The sequence below is a fragment of the Zosterops lateralis genome (genome assembly GCF_965231275.1).
Source record: "Zosterops lateralis genome assembly, chromosome: 1".
In the NCBI taxonomy this organism is placed as follows: domain Eukaryota; kingdom Metazoa; phylum Chordata; class Aves; order Passeriformes; family Zosteropidae; genus Zosterops; species Zosterops lateralis.
The window spans coordinates 65388169-65415500 of record NC_139762.1 but is presented as its reverse complement, the minus strand read 5'-3'; the positions used below and the strand labels follow the sequence as shown (position 1 = coordinate 65415500).

At 40.8% G+C, this 27332-nt stretch overlaps 1 protein-coding gene across 1 annotated transcript; it reads left to right on the top strand.

Moving 5' to 3' along the window:
- Positions 1-424: 424 nt before the first annotated feature.
- On the top strand, positions 425-26901 carry SYCP2L (synaptonemal complex protein 2 like; the record flags this gene model as incomplete). Its single annotated transcript, XM_083877084.1, has 35 exons — positions 425-866; positions 1351-1488; positions 1576-1699; positions 2837-2937; positions 4227-4251; positions 5276-5361; positions 5494-5582; positions 5679-5713; positions 6441-6583; positions 7084-7136; positions 7493-7538; positions 8305-8397; positions 8488-8548; positions 8967-9115; positions 9945-10005; positions 12376-12488; positions 12875-12944; positions 13104-13149; positions 13787-13832; positions 14762-14850; positions 16384-16432; positions 17533-17588; positions 18203-18257; positions 18809-18965; positions 20000-20049; positions 20658-20754; positions 21192-21283; positions 21443-21506; positions 22025-22156; positions 22868-22992; positions 23481-23575; positions 24899-24998; positions 25078-25136; positions 25605-25674; positions 26845-26901. The coding sequence occupies exons 1-35, from the start codon at positions 657-659 to the stop codon at positions 26899-26901; spliced, it is 3036 nt and encodes a 1011-aa protein (XP_083733210.1). The 5' UTR covers positions 425-656.
- Between the last annotated feature and the right edge of the window lie 431 nt (positions 26902-27332).

The window sequence follows — 27332 nt, the reverse complement described above, 5'->3', positions numbered from 1 at the left end:
GATTATCCACAGCAGCACAGAGGCCGAGCCCGCTGAACGCCGAGCGCCGCTATCGCCTCTAAACAATCGCACCTGTTCCCAATGATTTTCTCATTCCCTCCCATCCTCTCTGGTCCAAAATTCGCTGAACTTTCCCCTCAGCTGAGCACAATAAAGCCCACCCGGCAGCAGCACAGGCCGGCTGGGGCACCCCTTAGCTGAGAGCAACCCCCGGGGAGTCTCCGAGCTCCTCTTTTGCCCCCCGTGTGCTCGGCCGGGGGCCCGTCCCACACACCGCACAGCTGCGGCTTTTTAGGGCGGCTGCGGACCGGGACACTTTTTCTATTTTTTCCCGCGCTGCTGGGGTATAGAGTGAGGGCTTGCTGAGGAAAGGAGAGTGCTCGGAGCCGTGAGAAAGGCCGGCGAGGATCTCCCTCCACCCTGAACGCGGGTGTGTCCGGCAGCAGCGGTGCGGGGAGGGTGTGAAGCGGCCCCTGCGCCTTCTCTCCCACAGCATGGCCCAGGTGAGCGGCCTCGGGGAGGGGGACACCCCCTGCTCCCTCTGGGGACACCCCCGGGAATCCCCGCGGTTGCCAGAAGCCTCGGGCTGGGAGCCGTCGAGGGGATTTGCACCTTAGGTAATAAGGAAGGAAAGCCAGCGTTTTGGGAGAGTGGGGATGAATAAATCCTCTTCAGGTTTGGGGCAGAAAAAGTGTTTGGATTTGTTTTGGTTGGTTGTTTTTTCTTTTTTTCAGGGATTACAAGGTTTTTGGTTGTTTTTTTTTTTTTCCTGTATTTTTCTCTTCCTCTTATTTTTAAAGGAAGAAAAAAGTGAAGAACGAAATAGAGATGTGAGTGGCACTATGGCAGACAGAGCAGAAGGCTATGTAAGGATTTTTTAAACGTATCCTTATCTTTATCATTCTTATCCAATCTTACAAATTGTTATTTATATATATTTAAAAGTGCATTTCTTAAATGGTTATAGCATGACCCAGAACTTTAAGTAATTTTATTTAATATGAGAAGTGCAGCAGTCCTCTTAATCTTTTCTTCAGTAAGTGGGAAGAAATTATTGTAATAGTTGTGGGACTTACAAACTGGGTATACTAAATTGCCTGTTTTGTTACTTGGTATCTTCTAAGGTGACTCAGTTTCAAGGGTTCTGTCTCTTTTTGGACATTAAGACTGATGCTTTACTTCAGATGTAGTAATAAAATGAATATAGAGAAAAAAATGATGTAAAATATATAAACAGAAACTTGCAACTTTAAAAATAGCTTTACTAGTATTTTATCACAATTAGCGCTGCTACAATTTCAGTGCCTGCTTATTTTATTTGCTAATTGTTTCCTTCCTCTCCCTCTACAGCTTGAATCACTGCTCATCGATGCCTTTAAAGGGAAGGGGTTTCAAAAAATACATGAACTGCTTCAAGAGAAGGAAGTAGAGCCTCCCCAGAAATATAGTGAATCTCTGTTTAACCAGCTGGACAAAGCACTGAGAAAGGTGAGTACCATAAATAATCTCATCAATCCTAACACCTGGCTCAGAGGGTAGCAGAGTAATGATGCACAACACTCTGTGTTTCTGTAGGAGCTGGACAAGAATGAATTTGAGAATGTTTCACTGCTGCTGAAATGTATTCAGCTCTACCTTAAAAGTGATCTTCAAGAAGAGAAGAGCTTGTTTATTGAGCAAGGACTGGTAGCAAAGATGAGTATAATATTGTATACAAGTTACTAATGTGATTTTTAGGTTGTTTGCATCAGAAAAAGAACTCCAAAGAAGTGAGAACTAGAGGATGGCTTGTTGGCCCCATAAAAACAAATAATTTTAATATATTGCATGAACTGAGTAGGGGGAAAAAGATGCTTAGTCTCTTTTATTCTTTTTGGTGTAGCAGCCAATTTTATGGTTCCACATGTTACCTGATTTAAAGGGTTGGGTTGTTTGGGTTTTTTAAGCTGATAGTGGGAGAAGAGGATGAATTTCTATAAGTCCCATTAGTGAAACAATACAGCATTTAAATGCTCCAGCAGAATACAGTTTTAGTAATAGAACTGATGAGTATTTTGTGCTTTCATATCTTTAAAAACTGAGATATTCTTTATGAAGGTCCCTTTCTAGATAGGTAGCAAACCAGATGCATTTAATCTGCAATTGTGTTTTATCTTGATTTTTAAAATTTATTTCAGCTGGTAATAGTTGTAGTAGCAGAAATGCAATTTTGCTGAAGATGAGTAACACCTGGATCTAACACAGCTCCCAGGGAAGAGCTAACACATGCTTTCTGTTAGAAGAGTTGCACTGGGGAGTCCTCAGTCCAAAATATTCTATTCCTGCCTTGTAGTGATGCTTTTCAGGGATACAGTTGCTCAAAATTCCTGTATGGAGATAATAAAGTTTTTCCAATCTGAGCTGTGTACTTCCAGTGGAGCACAGGTTTCTAGTTCACCATTTGTGTGTGATGTTATGCAGTGTTTAAAACCATGAAGTATTAAAATACTTATGCTGAAAAAGCTTGGAAAAAAATTACAATATTTTGCTGTGAGTTGACGTCCTCTAGAAACGTCTGTAGGAGTTTTGCATGTATTGTGTCTGAGCACCACACTGAGTGCCTTGGACAAGAAAGGAGGATAAAAGGAAGGCTAGGGAGGGAAAGGGGGAAATGGCACTTTTCATGTTCTCCTAGCAAAATTTGAACTCCTTAAAGCCATGTAGCTTTTGACATGTGTATGTGACTCTGAAGTTTAAAGAGTAAAAACCTCTGTAATGTTTCCTGCAGACATGTATAGTTTAAGCATTATTAACTCCTCTTTCCAGTTTTTAATGCATTCTTTTAACTTTTACCTAGTATCTTGGTTTGAAAGAGCGAGAGGATTTGTGACCGTCATCGACCTAAATGAGAATAAATTTTTGATGCTACTGCTTGAAGACTTTTTTGATTTAGCATTGGTATGTTTGTGCATTTAAGAGGAAAGAAGGGTTGCCTTTATTGGATAAGAAAGCTATTGCTCACAAACAATTTCCTGTTAGAAAATAAATAATTTCATGGATGTGGTGCCCTAGGGCTGAGCCTGGGATGCAGCCTGGCTGGTGTGAGTGGGCAGTGTCCAGGAGTGTGCTCCAGGCTGGGGTTTGGCTGAGATTTGACACACTTGGGAGAAGCACGTTCTAATTTTCTAACTTGAAATATTAATTTTTGTAGAAAACTTTGCAAGAAATTCTGATGCATTTTGTAAACAAAGGCTTGTCAGCTGAAGCTCCCTTTAAAACTCAAGTTACTGACACTGAGCTACACTTTACATGAAAACATGCTTGCTAAGGTCTCCTGGCAGTTTGTTCCTACTCTATTTGAAACAGATTATTTAATTCTAAAGAACGATCTAACTTGCTTACAACTCTCATTTAGGTTTCAACTTTAAATATTATTGACTTTAAGGGTGTTAGAGGCCTAGTGATGTAACATTTGTAATAGGAAAAATGCTTTTAGGCTTTTTTCCCCAAGCTGTTGCTCCCAGTATTGTTGTCTGTACTTACTGGAAGAGTGTCACTTTTTGAGCATCAGAATTCATATCAATATTTATAACTCTTCGGGAGTTCTGCTAAAAGACATTTGAGCAAAGTCAAACTTTCTTCTTTTTCTACTAACCACTTTGAAATTATAAAATACCCATTTCTTTTCTCAAAAATTTAATTTATTTGTCTTCCTGCTATGTTTCTTCCATGTGCTTTCTCTGTGAGGGAAGAAGTGTTTTGTGTTACGGAGTTGTTTATTAATTTTTTAAATTTTTATTTTTAATTTTCCTCAAGGGACTTTAACACCTTTCAGATCACATTGTGATATCTAGTACTGTAGTGTATAAACATAAAATGTGTTTTTACATAGGCCTACATGTGTAGTGGGAAAAAAAAGAACGATGTCATGACGTGGGCTTTCCAGGGAACCTGTAGGCACTGCACTCTCAAGTGCTTCTAAAATCCCTGGGGGAAGTGGGTGCTTGGCTTCCTTTACCCTCCCTGCACATTGCCAGCCTGTATGATCAGGGTGACCATATGTGGCACAGCTGGATCAGGTGGCTTTTTCTGATGTGGGTACACTACTGTTTTATGTTATTTAGCATCGGAAAACTGGGGGGTGAGGAAGCACACAAAATGCCAAGCATAAGCAGCTTGGCATTTTGTGTGCTGCTCTTCTTGGGTGGTGGTGTGTTAATGAAGGCTTCTTTTACTCTTTCCATCAGGTGATTTGCAAATGCAGTAATGCAGGTCAGTAGTTTTTTTCCTTCCATTGCTCAATATCTTGATTCTTAATCTTGGGAACATATTTCCTAATACTGCTAGCATTCTGTCCCCTTTCTCTTTCTCTTCAGCTTCTTATTTCTTCCTCTCTGCAATATATGTATATATTTTTTAATTCTCTAGCTGATTTCTCTTTAGTTAATTTTCATTAACTTTTATGCTGGAGCACAAAGCCTTTTTCTGTTTCTCTTTATTTTCTTGCGCTATACATGCTGAAAAAGTCTACCTCTGGTATCTTGTCTAAATGGTCAGCATCAAGCATTTCACTTGATCAGAGTAAGTGGCTTCTGAAAGGGGTTCAGAATAGACAGTCTGTTCTTGCACATCAGTTTGTTCTGGCATCAGATGTCATTCGCTTGCTGAAGGCAACCACCTCCACAGAATGACATGGTAACTCTTTCAGCCTTCTGGACTCAACAGAGAGATGTCTGTCTCTCATTCATTTCAACAGCAAAATTTTGTTCTCTGGCTGCAGCTGACTTTATATTAGGGTGGGGGCAGGGAGGAGTGGAGCAGGTGTTTTCAAAAAATATCTGTGTGGCCAGACATCCATGCTCACAATCCATGTAAAAATGAAGCATTGCTCTGTGGGTCAGGTAATGTGTACTTACTTGTCTTTGCACCTTATTCTAGTGGGAGCAAAGTGGCACAAGCATCTTCTGGTTCATGCTTTATTGGTTTTTTGCTGTTAGCTTTGACAAAATCTGTATATTCAGGTTTTCTCTTGTGCTTAGTAATTAGCTTCCCCTTTCTGTGCCTCTTTAAATAGATACCCAGGTCAGAAGTTAGGGTATTTGGAGCATTTTATTTTTAGAAGGAAGTTACCAGTTCCCCTTTCTGTCTAGGATTGGATGGTTGGAAGCTTTGTCTTAAAATGAACTTATAGCTGGGATGTTTTTATTATTTCAACACAACAAACTGTAGTTGCTTCAATTATTTTTATATGGACACCAGCCCATTTCTAGCTGTACCTTTCAAATTATTTTTCTAGGGAAGAAAGAGCTAGTGAATTTATTTTTGCCTGAACTAGGGCGTCTCGTGGCAGAACCAAAACTTTACTGTGCTCTGCATCTGGAGGTAAGATTCTCACTAGCAGGAGAAAATTGGATACATCTGTGTGAAAGTTTGTGTAATTAGATAAAAGATGTGAAACAATTATTGATTTAATGCCCATCATTTTCTACCTCTTCTCTTGTGGGGGGGGAAAAGGGCTTGAGGACCCTCAACTCCATACTTGACAGTGTCTCACGGGAGGAGAGAAAAAAGTTCCCTCTCTCTGAGGAGATATGCTCACTCACGTAAGGGCTTTTCTCTCCAGTTTCTGTACCTGAATACCCCCTTCTCTGCATGAAGGAGTTATTTCCATTTTAACTTGTGGTATTATGCTGTTTCAGGAAAGACCTTGCAAAAACTATACTGGAGGTTGGTGGTAAGAAGTTGTCCAGTTTTACTTCATCTGCTTGTTTATTATAGATGATTTATAATTTAAATTCTATTTCCTTGTCCAGAGTTGATTTTTAAGGAGGAAAGTCAGATATGCTTTAGCAAAATATAAATAAAAGTAAAATGCAGCTATGCCTTAGCTCTTTCTGGTTGGTATTAGTAATGCGTATTGACTAATCAGACAAGCTGTACTTATTTATGTAGAAAAGTAATTCGATCAGCTTTATGTATGTGTTTACAGAATATGCTGGCTGTTAGTCTTTAAAAAATTAAATTTTAATTACTTTGTGTGCCATTTGTGCCATGATGTGTACAAAATTTAATTAACAAGGTTAAAGGCCTCTTGAGTTTAGTTTTTTTGTTTTCTCCTAATAACAACAGGAGAAATGCCATGGTATATGGAATGTGGCCTAATCCTAGTGGGTTAGGGATGAGTCTCTGCTCTCATCTCCTTCCCAAACCCAAGCACATCTCTCAGTGCACTCATGTGTGTTGTGGTTTGCAGTGCTCCACACCTCCACATGACTGAGCTGCAGGAGCTGAGGATGCCTGAGCCAACACTTGGCTGTAACCCTCCCCTGTTCTCCCAGGGGAAACTGAGGCTAGAGGATGGACGTGACTGTGTAGTATAAAATAGCAGGAGCCAGCAATGCTATAATCCTCTGTTATGCCAGAGGGATGATATTTATCCTGTGCTCATGTTTACCTGGCAGATTATGACCTTCAAGTTGCCCTTTCAGAAGCACTTTGTAGGTTAATGATAAAAAAATGGAGGGATGACCTTGTTCACCACTGGTTTGAAGATAACTATCTTGCTGAAGCTTTCAAAGAGATCAAGGATCGAGAATTTGAGACGGTGAGGGTCCTTATTTTGAAAACAGCATACTTGACAAGTCTGCATAGGGGCTGGTTTTGGTTGAGTTAATCCAGAGCGTCCTTGCAAGAAGTTCCTACAAAACTGATTTTATAAATATACGAAGTTATTTGTGGATGGCATGTTTTATGGTTTTTTTTTTCTATTAATATGGTAAATATGAAATGACACATTGTTAAAATAGCTCCTACTTCCAAGCTATTTTACCTATAAATATAAAATAAAAATTATAAATAATGCATAAATAAGTTAATTTGCAGGGTTTATATTTGAATTCTTACTCGTCTTAACTTGGGTCCAACCTTTTGTAGTAAATTGAGTGTTTCTTCCCAGTGGCCTTTGGCATCCCACTGACCAGTTTGAAGCTTTTAACTGGACAGTAGAGGTTACACAGCAAATAGTTATTCTACACAATAGAATAACTATTTGCAAAGGAAAAGTAGCCTGATTTTTTTAAAAATAATGTGTTATTTGTCTTGTAGGACTGCAGAAAATTTCTTAACCTACTAAATGGAAGGCTTGGAGATAAAAGAAGGTAAGCTGGGAATCAACAGGATAAATTGGTGTTATCATTACTGCAGAGGGGAATAAATAGAATTTTAAAATGGTTTGGCTTATATTAAAAAATGCATCATATGTGAAGAATGAAGTTATTTTTAAGAAGGAAATTTTATGCCTTTTTTGTTGATTCTTTTGAAAGTAAAATCAATGAAGATAATGCATCACTGTTAAAATGCTGTAGTCTCTAGCTTATCCAAGCTTAATTTACTTTTAGAAAATTTCAAATTATTTTTTGAACAATAAAGTTGGTTACTAATCCCATTAAAAAGAAAATAATTTAAGTCAGACTCTAATGTTGAATGTATCATGTGAAGTCTGCTTCTCTTCCAGAGTCTACTCATTTCCTTGCATATCTGCTTTTGCTGACATGAATGAGGTAATAGCCCTTAAAGCTCTAACATCTTCCCTATAGTGTTATGCCTGCTGAAATGTTGCTTTTTGTGGTAAATGTTTGGAGCTTTTTCCCCCCTGCCTCTTTTTCATTGAAGAGCTCAATTTCTTGGAGCATCAAGTGTAACCTTCTGTTCTAGCTGAAGAGTTTGCTTGTTTGTCACTTAGCTCCCGACTCACTGCTGCTGACTTTGCTGTTGTATCAGCCAAGTGATAGAGGCAATGCTTCTCTTCATGGTGATGACAGAAGAGAGTTCTAAAAAGAAACAGGAGGACAGGACAACACTGAGTCCTCTGGCATAACTGTTTCCAGACTGCCAGAAAACAAGATTAGCCTGATGCCCCTGGAGCAGAGTTGCAGATGCTGCAGTTCGCTTCACTGGTTTTCAATTGTATGAACTGTGGCACCATTCCTGACAGTCTTGTTGAATCAAACCCATGTGGATGGAAGCTGGTTCCACTGCTTCTGCTTATTTCAAGTGCTCAAAAGCAGAGCTTCCCTGGCACAAACGTGTGAGCATTTGTGCATTGCCTTTCCCTCTGCTGAAGCAGAGCCACGTCTGACATGGGTGTGGTTGGGTGGGCAGTGGGCTGGCACCCCACAGGGTGATCTGAACTGAGAGGTTTCTGTGAGGTGTACAGATGTTTACGTAGGGTAATATTTTCCAGTTTTGTCTTATTAGAGAAAATTGTGACTGATGCAGCTCCTGCGGGGCTTCTTGGGAAACAACAGTGCTGTTCTTCTTCCCCAGGTGAAGAAGCCATCAGATGAGAAACTGGAGGAGTTTTGGATTGACTTCAATGCTGGCAGCCAGAGTGTGACTTTCTATGTGGATTGTGATGAGGTAACATCAAAGCCCAGGTGGCCTTGGCTTAGCCTAAGCCAATGGGGCACTATCTCAGCCCTTCTGACACAATGGTTTTGGCTTTCAAAGGGAGCTCTTTGGGACTCTGTGAGGCTATCAAAAGAAAATGTCAACAGTTACAGTGTGAAGGGTAAGATTTTTTCAAAACGTTATCCCATTTGGCTGGGGGTCCATGAGATACATGGCGTAAGCCTAAAATCTCACCATCACCAAGGTGTTCCTATCTATCCTCCTCCCTCGCTGCCTTCTCCTTTGGTCATCCTGCACTGTCTCTGCTTGTTAGACTGTGTGTGGGCCCATTCTGCACAATAACCCCTCTCCTTACCCCAGAGGACAGCTTGAGGTGTCAGTTTATAGGTGTCCTGGAGAACAGCATATCCAAGACTCAACAGGAAAGAAATGAACAGAGTAACTGGAAATGCAAGGGCAAGATGTAAAAGACTGTTTTAAAATCCCAGACACTTACTCAGACATTTTTTGGGGTAACAGAAGAATGTCTTGATCTAAAACAAATGTAATTGATTGTTTGGTTTGTTATTTTTACACAGAGAAGGATAGACAAAAGATTGTTAAAATCTTTATGAAGATACCCACTTCTCTTAACAAAACTGAAGCAACAAAAGTCAAACTGGTTTTCAGTGCTGAGTTTGAAATAATAAGTGTGCTTAGAAAAGTCCTGGGAGAAGAAAAACTGATGGTAAGCTCTAATATGTGGTTTTCTTCCTTAACTATATTTTACACTGGACAAAACTATTCGGGTTTGTGTGTTTTGTTGTTTCTTTGTTTTCTCTGTGCCTCTTTACTATATATTTATCATCTTGCTGTGGATTTGACACGCTATATAGATGTTCTAAGGTTTGACCTGGGAGAGAAATTAGGTGTTTTAAGAAAGAAGTTTCAAGGTTCTCAAACCTATGGTTTAGAAGCTGGAAGGCCAGAATTATTTGTTAATTAATTCCCTGCATTATAAGTTTTCCTAAATTTCTGAAGTAGAAAGTAAAGCCTACAGCATTTAATTGTCTAACTTTAAGTATGAACATGCTCTTATATGTGGTCCAAGTGTTACATTGCACAGGATGAGCAAAGTGTTACAGAAAAGCCTGGAGTTATGCTGAAAAATGCAAATCTTAGACTGACTTTGTAGATAGGAGTTCAAGACAAAGAATAGGCTATTTCTAAACCCTCAAGATTTTTATTAGCTAATGTCAAAACCTAAATTGTGTGTGATTTTTTTCTCCCCCCCCACCATGTTAATATAGTTAATTCTTGATTTGTATTTCATCCACAGTCTGTGGTGTTTGTAGAAAAGCTTATGTAGCTTATGTAACAGTAAATAACCATAGTAGAGTGGCTATCATTTGCCCTTAATGGAGCCAAGACCTTTCCAAATGATAACTCAATTAGTATCCACTGATTTGTTGCTGGCAAGTAGCAACTGTTAGTTTTGTTATTAAGTTGCCGACTTTACTAAATAAAAAATAGTGTTTTCAAGACCACTTTCACATGAAATTAATTCATACCAACAGATAATTACATCTGAAGATGAGACTGTCCCTTCTGGGAAGGAAGCCATGCAGAGTGAAGCAGGTGATTTTTTTTTTTAATTGTTATTTCATTAAATTTAAGTATCTGTTTTCAAATTATCCCTTTCACTTGTAGTCCACAGCTTACTGTTAACTTACTTAAAACAAACAAACAAAAAAGGAATAAAACACCATGACAAAAAAATAAGCTATACCCAAGCTCAGTCTTCTACTGTTCCTGCCTTGTGAGCTTGGTAACTCTGCTTCTGGCAGATGCTGAGTCCCTCTAGCCCGGGGAGTGAGGGCTGGGCACCATGGCCATGTGCTGCTAGGGTTGCATGGGCAGGGGAATGCTCATGGAGACAGGATCTGTGTGCTGGCAGGTGGCCTGGCAAGGAACATTTCAGCTGCTGGCTGACCTCTGATACACTGGGTGTGCAGAACTGTTTCTGCAGGTGAGGGGGAGGGATGTATGCTCCTGTCCTCACCTCTGCCTTGCCTGATGCCTGGTTTCTGGTTTGGCCATGTCATGTGGGTGCCTGCAGAAGGAGGTGGTGGCCTCTGGCCTCCTGAAAGCACAGTAGGTTCTCTGGTGGGCCAGTGCTTGCACCTTGGCATTTAACAAGCACTTAACAATGCAGTGGAGTGCATATGGTGGGGCAACCTCTGCTAAAGCTTCCTGTAGGGAGGTGACTTCTGTTTCTTCTGAACAAGATGATGTGCTAGAAAATGTGCTCCTGTCCCCAAGTGCAGTGAATGATGCCTTGGAGGTGCCTGGAGCTGTTATGAAAGAACAACTGGGGGTGCAGAAGTGCTCACCTGCAATCCCTATTTGTGGGTAAAGGTGTGCAGCAGCCTGGCTTCTCTGCAGGAGGTGACCTGCTGCTGTAAATGCTTTGTGCTGCAGGGCTGTATCTGTGTGTGCCCCAGCTACAAAAGTAGCTGTCTGCCTTAAGGCAGGACAGGCTCTTAGCTGCACCTGGAATAGCCTTTATTTCCTTATTCTCACCATCCTACAGCCAATGCTTTGTGTTTCCTTGAACTGGGCACCTTAAGTTTTCCATCATCAAATGGTGGTGCTTCCTGTGCTGCCAGTGAGCATCTCCTGCAAGGCATCTTCTTCCAGGGTCACTTGGCAGAGCTTTATTATGTTTTAAATTCAGTAGTTGTTGAGGTAACTCGGAGCCTGAAGTACAGAGGTGTCATTTCTGTGTCTGACCCAAAGGAAGGTCTAAGCTCAGCACTTGCCAAAAAAAGGAGAAAGTAATTCCTTTCTTTCCTTCTCATGCTCTGAAATTCTTCTGTAAGTGCCCACAAACTGTAGGCCACAGCCTTAAGGAAAAGCTGCTTATAGCAAAAAAACAGGAGTTGTGCATGATCAAAATTGGTCTTAAACAGGAAAAGCTTCCTCAGCTCAACTTTGGTATCAAATTTTTTGAAAGTGTGGTGGTTTTTTTGTTTTTTTTTTTTTTTTTTTTTTTTTTTTTTTTTTTTTTTTTCCTCCTTCTGTATGATCTTTTAACTTTGAAGACTGGGATTTGTCCTTAATCAAAAGCTGGCTGTATTTCAAGTTTTAGAGTGATTACTTTTTGTGTGGATCCTTTCTTGGTGCAACTCACTTGACAGGTACTTCCACATCTTCTAAGGCTGTGAAATCACAGCTCTTCCTACTGCCTCCACCCACTGTCTTGAAAACAAACCAGGTTTGAAGAACACTTAGGATAGTGACAATATTCTTTCTGTGACAATATTAAAATTTTTTTTTTTTGCTTTCCTCTAAGTTCCTGTGCATCACAGATTTCTCCAGAAATCTGAATACTTGATACTTGAAAGAGCCACTTCCAGCTCTAAATTGTCTGGGGCAGTAACTTCTTCAGTAGTCCTTCCCATTTTCCTCCAGTTAGAGCCTAAAATAAGCTAGAATGGAAGTCCTCCAGCTTCTGGAGATGCAGATGAGCTAAGAGTTCTTTTATCAGTGCCCACCATGGAGCACACAGATGTGCATGGTCGGCGCTGCTACTTGAAGCAGTGGAGGGGTACAAAGGGCAGAAGGCACTTAATCTGCAGTGAAACAAATTTTGCAGTGCCTGAAAGAGATTCAGTGAAGGAAAACATAGATGGTGGAGTCAGACACAAAGGCTTGCTCCATATCTTCCAGAGCTTAGGAGTCAATGTAGCAATATAAGTAGTAAGATGATAAAGTTGCATATATTTGTCTAGTGTTGATGAGTTTGTATGTTTTTTTATTTAGCATTGCAGTTTTTCACTGGGTATTTTGAAGATACTTGGGTTGCTCTGTTAAATATGAGGTTGAGATGTGCCTAGAAGGTTGCACTGCTGCAATTTATGCCTGCATGGGTGGGAATGGAAAGAAGGGGTAGGGAGTGTGTTCAATTACTGTGATGACATTCTCAATCCGGTTGCTGTTCTGCAGAAATACCTGTGCCCTCTAATGCACAGAAGAGGAGAGATCCTTCAAACTCTGAGAACATGGAGCCCCAAAGAGACAACTTAACCTCTCAGCACAGACAGCAGTTAACAAGCACTGTAGCAGTAAGTGTTTGGTATATGATGGATCGGTCCTTGTGTCCCTTTTCCCTTCCTCCAATCTGCTTTTTCTACTGATGTGACTAAAACCTTCTCTCAAAGAAAACTGGTTTGTATCTATTCAGCTGAAATACTTGTCTCCAGAGTTGAAGTTTAGGCAAAATTGCTTTAAAAAAAAAATCACTCATAAGAGGACAGTGGGATGCTCTTCATGAGAACCATAGTATCGCTTACCCATAGCTTAAAATGGTTTTATGTGCAGACAATGATGAACCTGCCATGCAGCTCTTGCCACAGGCTACTGCTAAAAAATCTGGTTCTGAAACCTCCCACTTTTTTTATTGATCATATGCATGTTTTATTCATGGTTTCATGTCTCCAAGCAGAAAATGGTCAACTCTGGCATTGCCATGGTTACAGTGAGCCAGCAGACTGACCTGGAAGATGCTAACCAAGGTCAGGCAGCGCTCCCTTCAGTACCTTGATTCTGACCCAGTTAAATGTCACCCAGGTGACATGTTGAAGGCTCTGCTTTTGTGGGTCTTACAGCAAAAGTAGATAACATTTCACAGTAGCTCCAGAGGCTAAAACTTACGGTTTCCTTGCCTTCTTCAGAAAAAAACTCCAAAACTCCATCTCCAGGGATGAAAGCTAAGCCTAGGTGAGTGTCTCACAGACAAAGTTGCGAAGTGAATTGTTTGTGCGTTTTTTTTGTGTGTGTTTGGGTTTTTTGTTTTTCTCCTGGTGTTTTAATGCATGTAATTTTGAGGTTACTCTGTCAATTATTAAATTGAAGATTCTGTTTTGCCACCTGGACATCAAGGCTGTTTGCCTGGAGTTACAGTACTTTGGAGTTGCTGAACAGTGATGTTTGGTTACTAGATTGGTGGCTGCTTCGGTGTGACTTTTTTCTCATTGTATTTTTCTCATTGGATTTAGTCCAAATGCAAGGTGGTTTACAGAGCTGATTTACAGATTTAAACTTCAGCTGTGAAACCTGAGCTTGCCAAATGTGAGACTGTTCATAATGGGGACCATGACTTTGTGAAAGATGATGTGAATTTGAATTCACCTTGGCTTGAAATCATGGGTTTTTTTCCCCACGCCTTTGCAGGACAGAATTTCTAGTGGTTAAGGAGCCAGACTTCCATAGAGCTATTAATTACCTTTCTTCCTTACACATTAAACCATTACTTTGGTGCTAATTGGTACAAGTTTGGGGGTTTTTTTCCCCTTAGTACTTCACAAACGTTTTGGTCTTTAGATGAACAGCTCCTCATGTGTCCTTTTGTCCCCAGTGAGAAGCCCTTAGAAGAAGAACCTATGGATGTGTCGATACCAAAGGTACATGTGCCTTGGGGTTCCCCCTGAGTGACGAGATACATGGTAGGGAAGAGACATTCTGGTGGAGTTGCAGAAGAAATCTGGGATGGGTTGACCCACTCATGCCACAGTGTGTCACACCTGATGTGCTGTGCCACTCAGCACCAGGAGTGAGCTGCAGAGGCAACACTTGCCAACCTCATTCTAGAGGGGCCCAGCCAAGTGATTCAAGTTCCAATTCAAGATTGGAGTTTATTCAGCACATATACAGCCCCAAAGCACTGTGTTGTGCTGGTGTCTAGGAGTACAGTGGTGTGTGGGACATACTTGCATATCACAAGACTTGCACACCCTCCTCAGAAAAGAGTGTTTGCTTCCTGAATGGAAGCAAGCCTTGGGGGTCTACAGATGTGTTTATTCGGTTTTGTGTCTGGGCTCTAATGACTCTCTCAAGTAGGAACTTGCAACCTGAGTAAATTACTGAGTAACTGAGAGTCATTTGTAGTTGCACTTGGGAAGTTCTATTGGTGTGTCCATGTACTAAAAAAAATAAATCAATGCACTATGTGAGAAAAATTAAATTCCCAATGCAATATTTTTGAGCTTAGGTACATATAAAAGAAATCACGTTTTAGACTTGTTCCTGGGTATGTTTCCAGGTGCTAGTTTCAGATTTTTTAAAAAAATATTTTTACTTCCAGTTCAGTTGTTTTGTAGCACTTGCCCACTGTCCAGTGAATTCAAAGCTTTTGAACTACTTTCTCTCCCCCCATGCTCTTGACCCCCCAGTTTCAGCTCTGTGAGTCCCATACTTTGTGGTAAGAAAGTACTGCAGGCAACAATTGCACCTGGAATATTGTAGAGGGAGGAAGGAAGTTTCCTGGCACATCTTTTATCTGCTTTGGGCAGGCCTCAGCTTCAGAAAATGACTTTGGGTATTGTTGTTTCAGATCCTGCAACTCTCTCCTTTTCCAAAGGATGTTACCAGCAAAAAGAGAAACAGGAAAACAAGTTTGGCCAAGAGGAGGTCTGGAGGCAGGTATGACACAGAAGCCCTGTGCCCATGCAGGAATTGGTGTACCAAGTCATTTTAGACCTTTTCTAGCATTCTGGGAGAAAGAGTGTCCCTGTGGGGGGGTGGCCTGACTACCTGAAACAGGCAGTAAAACAAGTATGAGGATATGAAGAGTCATAACTTGTCTCTGTGGGACTCTTGGGGTCCCCAAAGTGATCAAGATCTCAGAAGCTAACCCTAGTCTGCCAAAAATGCCCTCCATCCCTGTGATACTGTGTCATGGCATGTTGGCTTTTTCCTTGCCCAACCATAATCCTCCAGTGAGCTCTGAGCACCAGCTTCTTTTACAAATATTGAAGTTTTCTCCAATATTGTCCTAGTTCCTTGGTATCACATGTCCTAGGGTTTCAGGGTGGCCTCTTTCTCAGTTTGTCCTCTTCCCTTGCACCCACACGTGTGTCTGTCTGCATTTAAAGCTGGGGGCACTGGAGGAAGAATCACTTGAGGGTTTGGGGGCTGTATGCAGCCTGTGGCACTGAAAGTCTGCCTTGTTGAGCCCTCCTCCTATGCTCTGCCAAGTGTTGTGTTCAAGTTAATGCCTGCTGCTGAGCAGGAGGGCAAATGAACTGTGTGTGAGGATCTCTGCTGCTGCTCTGGGACTTCCGTGGGATTCCTGTTTCAGCCTTCTGTCCCTTAGCTCAAAAAAACTTCCCAAACCCCAAGTGCTTAGATTAATTTTTTGACTGCCTGTAGATAAGAATAGGAAAACTCGATACAAGGCTCAATTAAGTGGTTTTTTGTTTTTGTTTTGTTTTGTGAGTTTTAGGACAATTCGATGCAGCAAATACTGGTTTTAAAACAGGAGCAGCAGTGTAGAAGTTAAGAGGGGAAGAACTTCTTAGCTCGGTCGTTCTGCTCCCTCTAGCGTTTCGTCTGGAAGTGAGCGTTTGCTTCCTTCGGGAAGCTTTGGCCAGGATCTCAGTTCTTTAGTTTTCCCATTCTTTTACTAGTAAAAATATATACTGTATGTTGACCAATTGTTGTAGGATTTTTTGGAAATAGTTACGATTTGGAGAAAGCCATAAAGGTACAGTTAAGTTTAAATGCTGGAAGACGTGTAAACAAGATCTAGAGGTACACAGAGAAGAGATTAGAAAACAAATATTAAATACTAGAATTTCCAAAAGGGAATCAAATAGAATTTTAAAAATGCTTCTGGTTTTATATTTCCACTCATTACTTCTATCATGTACTATTATGGGTGATGTGAGAACAAAATATCCTGTACTTAAACAGGGATAGGTTAATTTTGATGTTTTGAATATTTCTTAAAACAGTTACTACTAAAAGTGTGACAATCAAGACAGACAGCAATAAGACAAAGTAGAAAAGGAATAAATGTTTTAGAAGCTTAGAAAACTGTACTTTTAGAGATATAAGTTATCTGAGGAGAGGGGGCTCAGAAAGAATCCATGTTATCACTCCTCTATTCTTAATGAAATTCTATAGGGTGATTCTTCAATGTTTTATGTCACTGCCATATTTCTTGTCTTGCAGGAAGGAACTCTATGACTTTGAAAACTCAGACTCCTCAAGTCATGAAAAGGTAAAGTTGAGACAGAAGCTCAGCACCTAATGGAATAGTAACTTGAAGCAGGGGACATAATTTGCTGCAGAAATGCTGTAAGGATGGACACACTGTTATAGCAAGGCAGACAACTGGAAATCTGAGATTTTTTGGTTTTGTTTTCTCTGTATGGTGGAAATGGAATTCTTTTTTTGAGTGGTAAGAATGCTCATCGCTATGTGAATTTTGTGGTGGGTAATGTGTGGAAAACCCACAGACATTTGAGCTGTTGCTTAAGTGAGGCCATGGAGATGTCTGTGAATGAAGCCAACCTGTGTTTTACTGATTGCTGAGCACCCACTTTGTCCTCCTAGGCTAAACAGAAAAGACTGAAATCCACTTCAAGCTGTGCTTTGCAAGCTGGCAACCACTGGTTGGAACTCAGTCCTTACCAAACTTTTGCCAGAAATACTGCTTGACTTACATTTTCAGATTATCAAAAAAAAAAAAAAAAAAATTCATCACTTTGACTGCTTCAAAACTGCCTAATGTGGGCTTCCCAGGAAGCTGTGAGCTTGCTCCTGATGGCTTCCATCAAGGTGGCTGTGCTGGGCAAACCTTTTGGCTTTCAGCCTCTTCCCTGATGTAGAGGCTGTCACTGGGCACCTGCTAATTGTGAGGCAATGGGTACTGAATGGAGCACGCCAAATTTCTCTGTTTTATAAACTAGACGTGACTCGATCCTTGCTACTGCCACTGGGTGTCAGCACAAATCCCTGCTCTATGGCGCCCTGTCCCGGTCTCAGCAGTTTGTCCCAGGGCTGTGCAGGGGCCCTGCACTGTGCTTACAGTGCTGCTGCAGTGCTAATATGGATTGAAATGACATGCCTTGTGATGTTGATGCTTAAAATGAGCATTATTCATAAACCAAGGAAAAGAGAAAAGGAACTCTGTTTACAGCTCAACTTTTTCTCTATTATAATTTATGACACTGTTTCAATCAACAAATCCCATTCCATTAAAAAGTGGAATTTCTGAACAGGACTTCTAATCCATTTCCCTTCTGAATTCTGATATATTTTCAGTGTATGGAGTATTTTATGGGGCAACTGGACTCTAATACAGCTCTCTGCTTTCAGGTTGCTGAAGCCAAAGGAAAATTTCTTGCCAAGAAAATTTCTTCACAAATTCAGAGGTACAGGATTACACATTCAGTGTTTATTAACCTTTTGCTATGTGGATAAGAGTTCATAGCTTTGGTTAAGATCTTTAAGTTAGGATTCAAAAGGCTGCGTGATTTTTCAAATACAGTAATTCCTTGCTTAGCTACCACACTATCTGCAGGTGTTATCAATACCAATATGTAAATTAGTACCTGAGGATATAAAGGTTACAGGAGAGAATCAACTGTCAATCAACTTTGACAATAATAAGATTTTAACTCTTAAAATCATCCTTTCCTGACCATAAGCCAAAATGACTGATTTAATTTTTGAAAAATGCTTAAATTCCCTGCCTTGCTTTGGCTGCCTTCCAGTCAAAGCAAGCTTCCAGGGAGTTGCCACCTCTATGTATGCAGGTTAATTTTTATTTTAAAAAGTGCTGATTTCTAGATATCCTTGAATTGTTACTTTTAAAATCCAGGCAAAGAGAAATGTGGCTACTGTATGCTCTTTGACAGTTTGGTTCTTCTGCTGAGTTTTTAAGGGGCCTCCTGACACTTCTGTTTGTCTGTGCCCATTCTGCAGTGCCGTTGTGTGTTATTGCTGTGTTTGCTACTCTAATTTGGGTCTTTGTGTTACTTGGCAGGACTTATGAAACAAGAAGCAAGAACAAGGAATCAAACAGTCTTGGGAGAAGGCAGGTAGGTCGTCTATGCTTTTGCAGCCCTAGAGCCTTTGATTGTTGCCTATTTGAATGCTGTGTATTTCTATCTGTACAAATCTGTTGCACCCAAAAAGAAGCTGAAGTTTAAGGTCTACCCAGTGCAGAGATGGAGGAATTGGTTTTGGTAACCTCTAAATACTCTGTCATTTTGAAAGTGATGTCCAGGATGAACCATCATTGCCAGACCAGCTTGTGAATTGTCTGTGTTACCTGTTCCCCTCTGATGTGCTGCTGGATGCAGCTCAGATATACTGAGCTTTTCCTCCTGGCAAGAATGCTCTTATTTTAGGCACAGGAAAGAGAGAGAAACAAGGAAGGAAGATACTCTAAAAACCCCATGCTGGCGAAAGGCAAGCATCTGCCTCTTGGTGTTTTTATACAGCTGTTTCAATAGCTGGCTGTGGCTGTTTGGGCAGATTTCACAGCTTTCATGTTGCACTGTGAGTAGGAAGAAATGAGAACTTGGTAGCAGCTGAAATGGAATGGCTGAGGGGCTTCTGAGTCAACAGGACTTAATTGTGTCTTTAGTCCAGTTACAGGAAACATCTTTTCTCTGAAAGCAACAATGAGAATACAAGCCCTGGTCAGAGTGAGAAAAGCTGGATCCTTGATTCTCAGATACAGTTGGTGCCAAAATCTGCTGACTATACCCGAAAAAGACCCAGAGTGACAAGTAAATTAAAAGGTAAGCTTAATCCCCTACTGATACTTAGCTATGCATGATGCACTGGAGCAAAGTAAATGCTGATGATGATTTAGAAAAGGAGAGTTTGGCCAAATCCTGGCTCTCCTGAGTGGGAGAGAGCAGGCTTGAAGCCAGCAGCAGGGGGTACCCCTTTGAGGAGATGCATTTGCACACCCTTGTTCTTGGACTGGGCTCCTGTCTCTTTCCCAAATTAGGGTTCAAATGTCCAGGTGAGTGCAGTCCTCTGTGTGATGATGCTGAAGAGCCCATGGGTCCTGAGCTGATGGCTGTGTGGGTGCTCTTGACCACATTAGGAGGAAGATCTCTCTGAAGCTACCACACCACTTCCCTGCAACTTTCCCCTCCTCATCTCCCCAGAAGCATCACTGACTGGCCAAGTAAACCTTGATAAACCTCACAGGCTGCAGACCAGAGCATTTTGCTCTCCTGTTTATGCAGTAATAAGCTAATTGTCCTCTAAGTGTCAGATGTGATTATCTCTGGTAGTATTCTCTGCTCGGGCTTGACCAACAGCAGCCCTCCCCTGCAGCCATGGTCCAGGGCTGTCTGCTGCTATGACCACCAAATGTTCTGAATGAGATGTAATGTTTCTTTCCCACTCATGGAGAAATGTTTGCTCAGGTAGCTGTTGGATTCAAGAAAGTTGAACTTCAAATTATTCTTTATACTGCGTTTCCAGGGCAGTTGTTCTCACTCCAGTGTCAGCCCACGTGCCTTGCCTGGGACTTGGGGACTGTTAGGCAAGATGCTGAGTCTGTCTTTTGGTTTTTTTTTTTTTTTTTCCTTTTTTGGCTGCTCTGGATGCAGTGAGCCGTGTATGTTTGCGTTGTTGAGCCTGCCTTTGTTAGAGAAAGGTGGGGTTTTTTTGAAATTTAATGGAAGTGTTGTGAAGTTTTATGTTGCAAATGTTTAGAAAACCAAAACTGAAAAAAGTTTGCATTGTGGCTAATTCAGTTAACTGGGAAAAGTACACTTTGCATTGCCAGTAACCAGGGAAGCCTTCCTTCTTGCAGTGCTTCCAGTGTCTTCTCCAAGTAGCGGCAGCGACTATGAGCCAAAGAAGGTAAGAAGGTGTCATATTTTAGTGCTTCAGATTTAAAAAAATACGGACTTAAAATGTGTACTAATGAGTGAGAATTAAATAAACTGGTGTTATTTTATTTCTCAGATGTCCTGATAGAGAGATTTGTCTGTTAAGTGCTGTTCAGACTGTATTGGTCTAATAGAAGAGATTTTAGGAAAACATGGTAAACTTCATGTTAAATGCTGCCTATCAAATATATATCTATTTCTCTGTGTGTATATATATATTTGTATTTACATATTTGAAATACAGAAAGTCTGGGGGAAAAAATCTCCAGAACTAGTAGACACACTAAAAGCTTTTATTTTCCTGTGGAAAACTTTTCTTTCTTGACTACAATGCTTCTATTCTGTTTATGAAAAACATAATCAAATGTACATCTCTAATGCCTAAAGGGAGAACTCTTGCATGCATTGAACTTCAGGGCATGGATCTCCTTTGGTGCTGGATAGAGCCATCAGTATATATCTACTCTTGGTGTGTTTTAAAAACAAACTAATTATCCAAAACTCTCCCTCCAAAACAACCCCCCAACCCTTTCATCTGCAGTAATGTTTAAATAATGCTGAGACTTTGTTTTGTTTTAGGAGGGAGAATCAAGGCAAAGAGCTCAAAAGGAGACACTAAGCAAGAAAAGCACGTTTAGCTCCAAGGGAGATGATTTACCCACAGTGGATCTTGCTGGTATTTTTATTTTAATATTCTTTAATTCATTAGAAAAGTTTTGCTATGTGTGGGTCTGTACTTTTTGGATGAGTTTTTCTGGTGATGGGTTTTTCTTTTTGATTTTGACACTTTTCCTTCACATTTTTTCCATAAATACTTGCCTTGTGATATTTCTTTGTAATGGCTATGAGGGTTAGATACTGTCTGTGTAGATAGTCTCTTGTACAAGGAGAGGATAAGCTGGTACTATTAGAGGTGAAGGAATGAACTTAACTGACAACCACCAAGAAAACAGCCTTTGGACTGAGTCTGAGCCACTACCTCTTCCCTGTGTGATGAGATAAAGGAGCGAGTGGAGGGCTTGGGGTTTATTTTCTGTGTCATTAAATTGACGTTTTCAGTCAATACAGGATTCAAACTCTGTTGCCTGTGTCATTTATTAATCTCTCACACAGATGAATCACTCTCAGAGGAGATTGTAGGGAGTCCACTGCTACTTAGTGGGTCTGCCATGAACCCTTCCAGTGACGTGGAGAACGCCACACAGGTGCAGAATGCAGTGCTTAGCCTCCTTCCAGTCTGCTGTCAGGCTACCTCTGCCTGAAACCAGTGTATTGTGTCTCTTGGCTTCCCCTAAAGAGACAAGTCCCTGGCAGCATGTCTGCAGAGTGAGTACCTTCTTATTTTGTTTTCTTTCTCTCCTTAGAAGTTTTATAGTACACCGGGCAAATTATCAAGAGAGGAAGAAAGTACCAAGCGGAAGGACTCAGGTTTGTTACTTTTGATAACATGGAAGAGTTAGTTAAAAGCAGAAAGAGGTGGTGCCAAAGCTGTTATTTTCTTTCAAAGACAAATTAGCATTGACTTTTTTGAGATTTTTGATTTGGATTGATTCAGTTTTCTTTTCTTTTCAAAAATTTTCTTCATAAGCAGTTTGAGAGCTTGGGTTGGAAAAGGGAATGGGAAGAAGCTGGACACCAGAGGTTTTTGCTGGTTAGAGTAGCAGGCCAAGAAAGGAAATTAACTTTAAGATGGAGACATGGAAGGTTTCCAAATACCTGCATAACAATAGGTAGTCTAGTTCTCTGCTTTTGTGAGGGAAGATGCTTGCAGGTGAAGTCTTTTCCTGTCCTGTGTGATGCCAGACCATAAAATTCAGCTGCCTCCTTTTCTGAAGCATTGGTAATTCTAGTGGTGGTTTCTCCTTGAGCAGGCACTGTCGTTTCCCTCATGCAAAAGAAATCTGTTCTTTTGATTTCTTCTGAAACGCTTTCTACTCTCTTTCTAGATATATTGAGTGGTACTATCATAAAAAAGCCTAAATATTCTAGTTTGGAGAAAAATCAATTGCCTTCTGAGATTAACCATACACCAAAGAAAATTTCTAATTCAGTAGAAGAGGAAGTGGAAATCCAGAAAGGTAAAATCCAGTTGGTAACTAAGGTGAAGTGCTTAAATTCTTTCAGCTTTTCTTTTCTTGTGGTAGAAATCATAGTCACATGGGAGCTTGAAGAGATGTATTTTGGAGAGGCCAACTTTTCCAAAATTCTAAAGTCAAAATTAAGAGATATTGCAGCTCTGCCAATGATAGTGGATACTGTGTATGTAGAGGTGTGAGTGAGGAAATTTTGGTTCCACTTGGTCAGCTGTTCCATGACATCCACACTTTCTAGTCTATCTGAATAGTGATTTTCCAGAGCTATTAAAAAAGCCATCAAGCACAGGAGCTGAAAAAAAGCATGCGGGTAATGGACAAAGTAACTGCAAAATACTGCTAACTCTGAGCACAAGAGGATCAGGCTTTCCCTGCAATACATGAGTAGAAGACAGAAAACAGTGGCGGCCTGACTATTTTTCACCTTTATTCTGTGCATTTGCCTCAGTATCTGTAAATAGCTCTGTGTTGGTCTGTTGTGCCTCTCCTTCCCTGCTGCTCTCTAACAAGTATTTCTCTGGGGACTTTTGAGCACTTTCCCTCTTTCTTGTGAACTCTAGAAGAACAAGCCTCAAATTCCAGCTCTGTAGCAGAAGCTGTTGCTCACATGAATGACAATCCCTTCAGTAGCAGGAAGGTTTATCATTCCAGGAAGTCTTCCAGCATGGTGGTAACTGGGCATGTTCTTCCTCCTAGGTCAGGAAATGGATGATAGTGTAGATGATGTGTTTTTGCCCAAGATGCTCCACGAAGACTTGAGTGATTCAGGAGTGATTTTTGCCTTTGAAAGCTTTATTGGCCATCTGAAGAAATTGTTCTGGGTAATGTGAGCTTTTTTCAACATGTGTGTCAATTGATCAAGTTATGTGAAATTACCTTTTTATCTCAGGGAGGGTTGGTGCAAATATCCCATCTTTAGTTTTTGTTCAAGAATAGGCCTTTGGCAGCAGTGTCTGTTAGTCTGGAGTCCTTAAAAGTTTCTACAGAATTTGATTATTCTGGGAAGTGTTACAGGGAGGGCATAAAGGAAATTTTAATTAAGTTGTTCTTAACATAACACTGCCCTGAAGTCGCATGAGTTACAGCGAGGCTTTTTGGTGTAACTACTGTGACTGAGTTAAATCAGATCATATCTGCAGCACTGATGTGACTCATCTTACTGCAGATTAAATTTGATTTAAGATGGTTTCTGCTAAGATGAATGGAAACCTGCAGAGGAACTTGTTTTCCAGGGAAAGATTTTGCAAGCTAGACTTCTAAGTTTTAGCTTGGGCCATTGCCTATCCCTAACTGTGTATCCCATGGCTAGTCCCGGTACAAAAGGATTGAGATCAACACACAGGATGCCCTGAGATCTTCAGAGAAGAACTTGTCTGCCCTGCTGAACCAAATACACAAGTGTAGGTAAGTGATCTGGTGCTGCCTGAAAACAACTTCAGTTTAGTGCCAATTTTGGTTGATAGGGAAAGCAACCTCACAGCTGATTGTTGTGTAAAATAGCTTGTGTTTGTGTCTTTTTTTTTTCTTTTATGCAAGAAGAGTTTCGGAAGTATAACTCCTGTGATTTGATTCTAACTTTCCTGAGGAGGAGAAGGATGGGTTAATTAATGCAAAGCCAGCTTGAGTTACAAGCAGTTGATGGAGCAGTCCTTGGACTGTCTTCTGGTTGTCATCAACTTAGTAGCTTCTATTTCTCAATCTTTTAAGAAAGAAGCCAGGCTGTGACTTGCTTAATGCAGTGGAGGAGAAGAAAAAAATCTCTCAGATCCTGATTTCTTAGATAGGAGTTAGGCAAAATAATAAATTCTAATATTTATGGATTTGGTATAAGTTAAATACTTACATCTTATACTGTACTTGTAAGTCTATCAGGTCTCTGTGTCTATTACACATTCACTTTTTAAGATTTAGATCAAATGTAGTATGAAATAATAGTATTCAAAGTGAAAAAACCCTGATATCAATGGGACCTCTATGAGAAGGATTTGCTCTCATTAAGGTACATGGAGAAGTTTGAGTTCCAAAAGAAAAAAATGGGATGTTTTGTGGTGGGAGATAAGAGTAGATGGCAGTGAGATGCTTCAGTGCTTGGTTGCCCAGTAAGTAACTTGATTCTAACCAGGGTCACAGGATAATGGATGCAAAGCTGTGCCAAATTTTTCCTACCTCAACACAACTGGGAATGGCACAGCTGTGGAAATGCAGCTCAATGCACTTGGCAAACCCAAGTCAATAAGGATGTTGCAAACACAACCTTTCTTAAGATTTAGAAATTGCTGGCATCTTGTGGCAGCACTTTGTACATATCAAACCCGTGGCAGGAAAATCCATAGAGGCTGTTTGTATCAAGATAGTGATGGAATGGTTTGGGTTGGAAGGTACCTTAGAGATCTTTGGTACGGGAAATCTCTCCTGAACTCCCTGGAGGCTGGGAGAGCATGCAGTGCAAGTGTTGTGCTGGGAATTCATTTGTATGCTCTGTCCCAGTCCTCTGTTGCTGGCTGCTATTTGGGACAGGCTATTGAGCCATATTTACCTGTAGTGTGACTTTGGTGCAGCTAGTCACATGCTCTGTGACACATCTGAAAACAAATCTGCCCCATGTAGTTCAGCAGTGGAATTTTCTTCTGCCTCAAGGAAGGTTTGGTGCTGAAGGGGAGGGATGTTGTCCACCTTGTGCCAACTGCACGTTGAAGTGGCAAAATTGTTTCTGCTCCCCATCACTAGGCTGAATAAATTTGAGACCTTCCAGAAGATTGTTGTTGAAGAGCTTGCCAACCTTGAGAAGGAAACTCAAATTCTGGCAGCCATGGAGAAGGAAGCAATGGTGCGTACAGCTTCTTGTGTGCAGCCCAAAAAGGTGCCCCTTCCCAGGTAACCGGGGTTTTCTTTGGGGGTCTTTTTAGGATTTCTGGAATGCACAGCTGCTCAAACTGAATGATTTCTGCAACCAGCAAAAGCAAAGGTATGTCTCTGCCAGCTGTCCTGCATGCTCACAAGTCCTCTGATGGTCATAGAGGGCACTGGTTAGGCTGGTTGATACCCTTGCTGATTAGATGGGAGAGGATTCTAAACCTAGTACGGCAACTTCACTTGATGTCCACTGATTGAGCTTTTGCAGCCTTGTGAGGGTTTTCAATTGGAATTAGAGTGTAATGAGGGAACTCTGTACAGGAAGTTGTGCAGGAGAGGAACCTTGCACAGCAGAGCTGTACCAGGATCTGGAACAATGTGCAATGCACCCTCTCAACAGGACTGTGTCTAGGGGTTGAGAGGAACTGGAAGAAGGTGACCATTTCCTGTGTAAAAGACACTGTTGGCAAAAATGCCGAGCAAAAACCTGCCAATCTCAGGTTTATTTTGGGTGGTAAATATATCTATTCAAGCTTCATCAGTAAGTGCTTCATGAAAAACAAGATCACTTTTCTTTCAGATTTGAATCTGTTGACTCAGCCCTGGGCGAAACAGTGAAGAGTTCTGCCAACAGTGTCCAGAATACAATGGTATGTGTGATACAAACACAGCTTCCTATGGATGAGAGACTGAGTTCTGGCCTGACTGGTTGGTATTGGGAGTGAGAAAATGAAACTGAAGTCCTGGGAGGGAAAGCCTTTAGTTGGCTGCTTTGAAGGGCTGGTTCTTTGTGGGACCTGTGGTCCTGACATGTGGAAGGCATTGAGAAAGAAATGTTTAACAAGGGAAAGAGATCAAACAGTACTTGCCTAGGGGAGAAGATAAAGACAAGGGCCATCAGGTAGTGATGTTTCTTCTGGGTTCACAGTCTGGGGCAGTTTCTGTGTAGTTTGTGACCCTTAGTGCATTTGCCCTCGGAATTGTGCATTCATGACAAGCTTTGGCTAAGGACTCTGCAGTCTCACAATACTTTGCATGCTTTCTCTCATCTGCTTTTTAGGGCAGCTAACTTCTAGCCTTGATGTATTCAAGTTTGATTTTTAAAAAACAAACTTTTTGGTTTTTAACTCCTGGTTAAATATTCTGTTGAAGTTCTTAAGCTCTCCAGAGTCTAATTACTATTTTTATGCCCTTGTTTTAATTTGTAAATTAAGACAAATACTTTGCTAACTTTTATACAATGCTTAGTTTCCATCCGGTTCACCCATCACATGGATGTGTATTTTTGCTACTGCTGCTGTTCCAAGTCTATGTGCAGATCTGATGGCTTTGACAGTTTAGCATTTCTGCAATAAGACTGATGGAGTACTGCTGTGTGTAAAATGCCATGTACCTGCACTTCCCAGAGCTGAGAAAGCTCCCTGTGTTGAAGGAATAACTATGCCTGTGGTCACCACAGTGGACTGGGCCTGGGATATTAGAAAAGATGCTGAAAACCAAGGGCTTGTATATTTTAGCAGTTTAAAGTTGCAATCCTGAGCCTTTCCAACAGCAAAAATTTCCATGATGAGCATTGAGTTGCTGAGGGACCCAGGTGTTCCTGAATAAGGACACATAAAGAACAGCAGAGCTGAGAAAGGAGCACTTGTGTCATGGGAGCTACTCATCCTCCAGCACTTGTTCCAGAGTAGGTCCTTGAGAATTAGAGCTGAGTCTAAATTGGTTACAAGATAAGAAATTGCAAAGATCCTGGAAGCAGTTTCAATGTTTGTATAAATTTTTGCAATGTTTTCTTACTTTATTTTTTTTCTTCCCTCCAGTATGAAACCCCAGTGAAGAAGGCAGAAGAAAATGTGTTCATTGTTCCTTCTGACTAGCAAACCCCCCTGAATTCATCATTGCTCATGACATTTGAGCACTTTGCGTGCAGCATAGAGAAGATAGTTCTGTGAAGGATGTTAGTCCATTTTAAATGAAAAGAAAAAAAAGGAGGAAAAAGCATTATGTTGAGCCTTTTTTTCTAAAAAGAATATATAGTGCTAAATGGTCCAGTTGTGACCCCTGTGTTGATAACAAGTTTTTCTCAAAAATTACAGGATTGGATCCATCATCTATCAAAGAAATTTAAAAAATGAACTAAAGATAATGATAACAGCCATCAAATTGATGGATTTATTGGCTTACCTTGACTGTTTTGCTAACACCTTTATCAAGTGTAAAAGAGCTTAACAATTGATTCAAAGTAAAAAGTTGTTTGCATAGGATAACAATCTCTCTCTTTCCTTCAAATTGGTGCACTGTGAGTGTC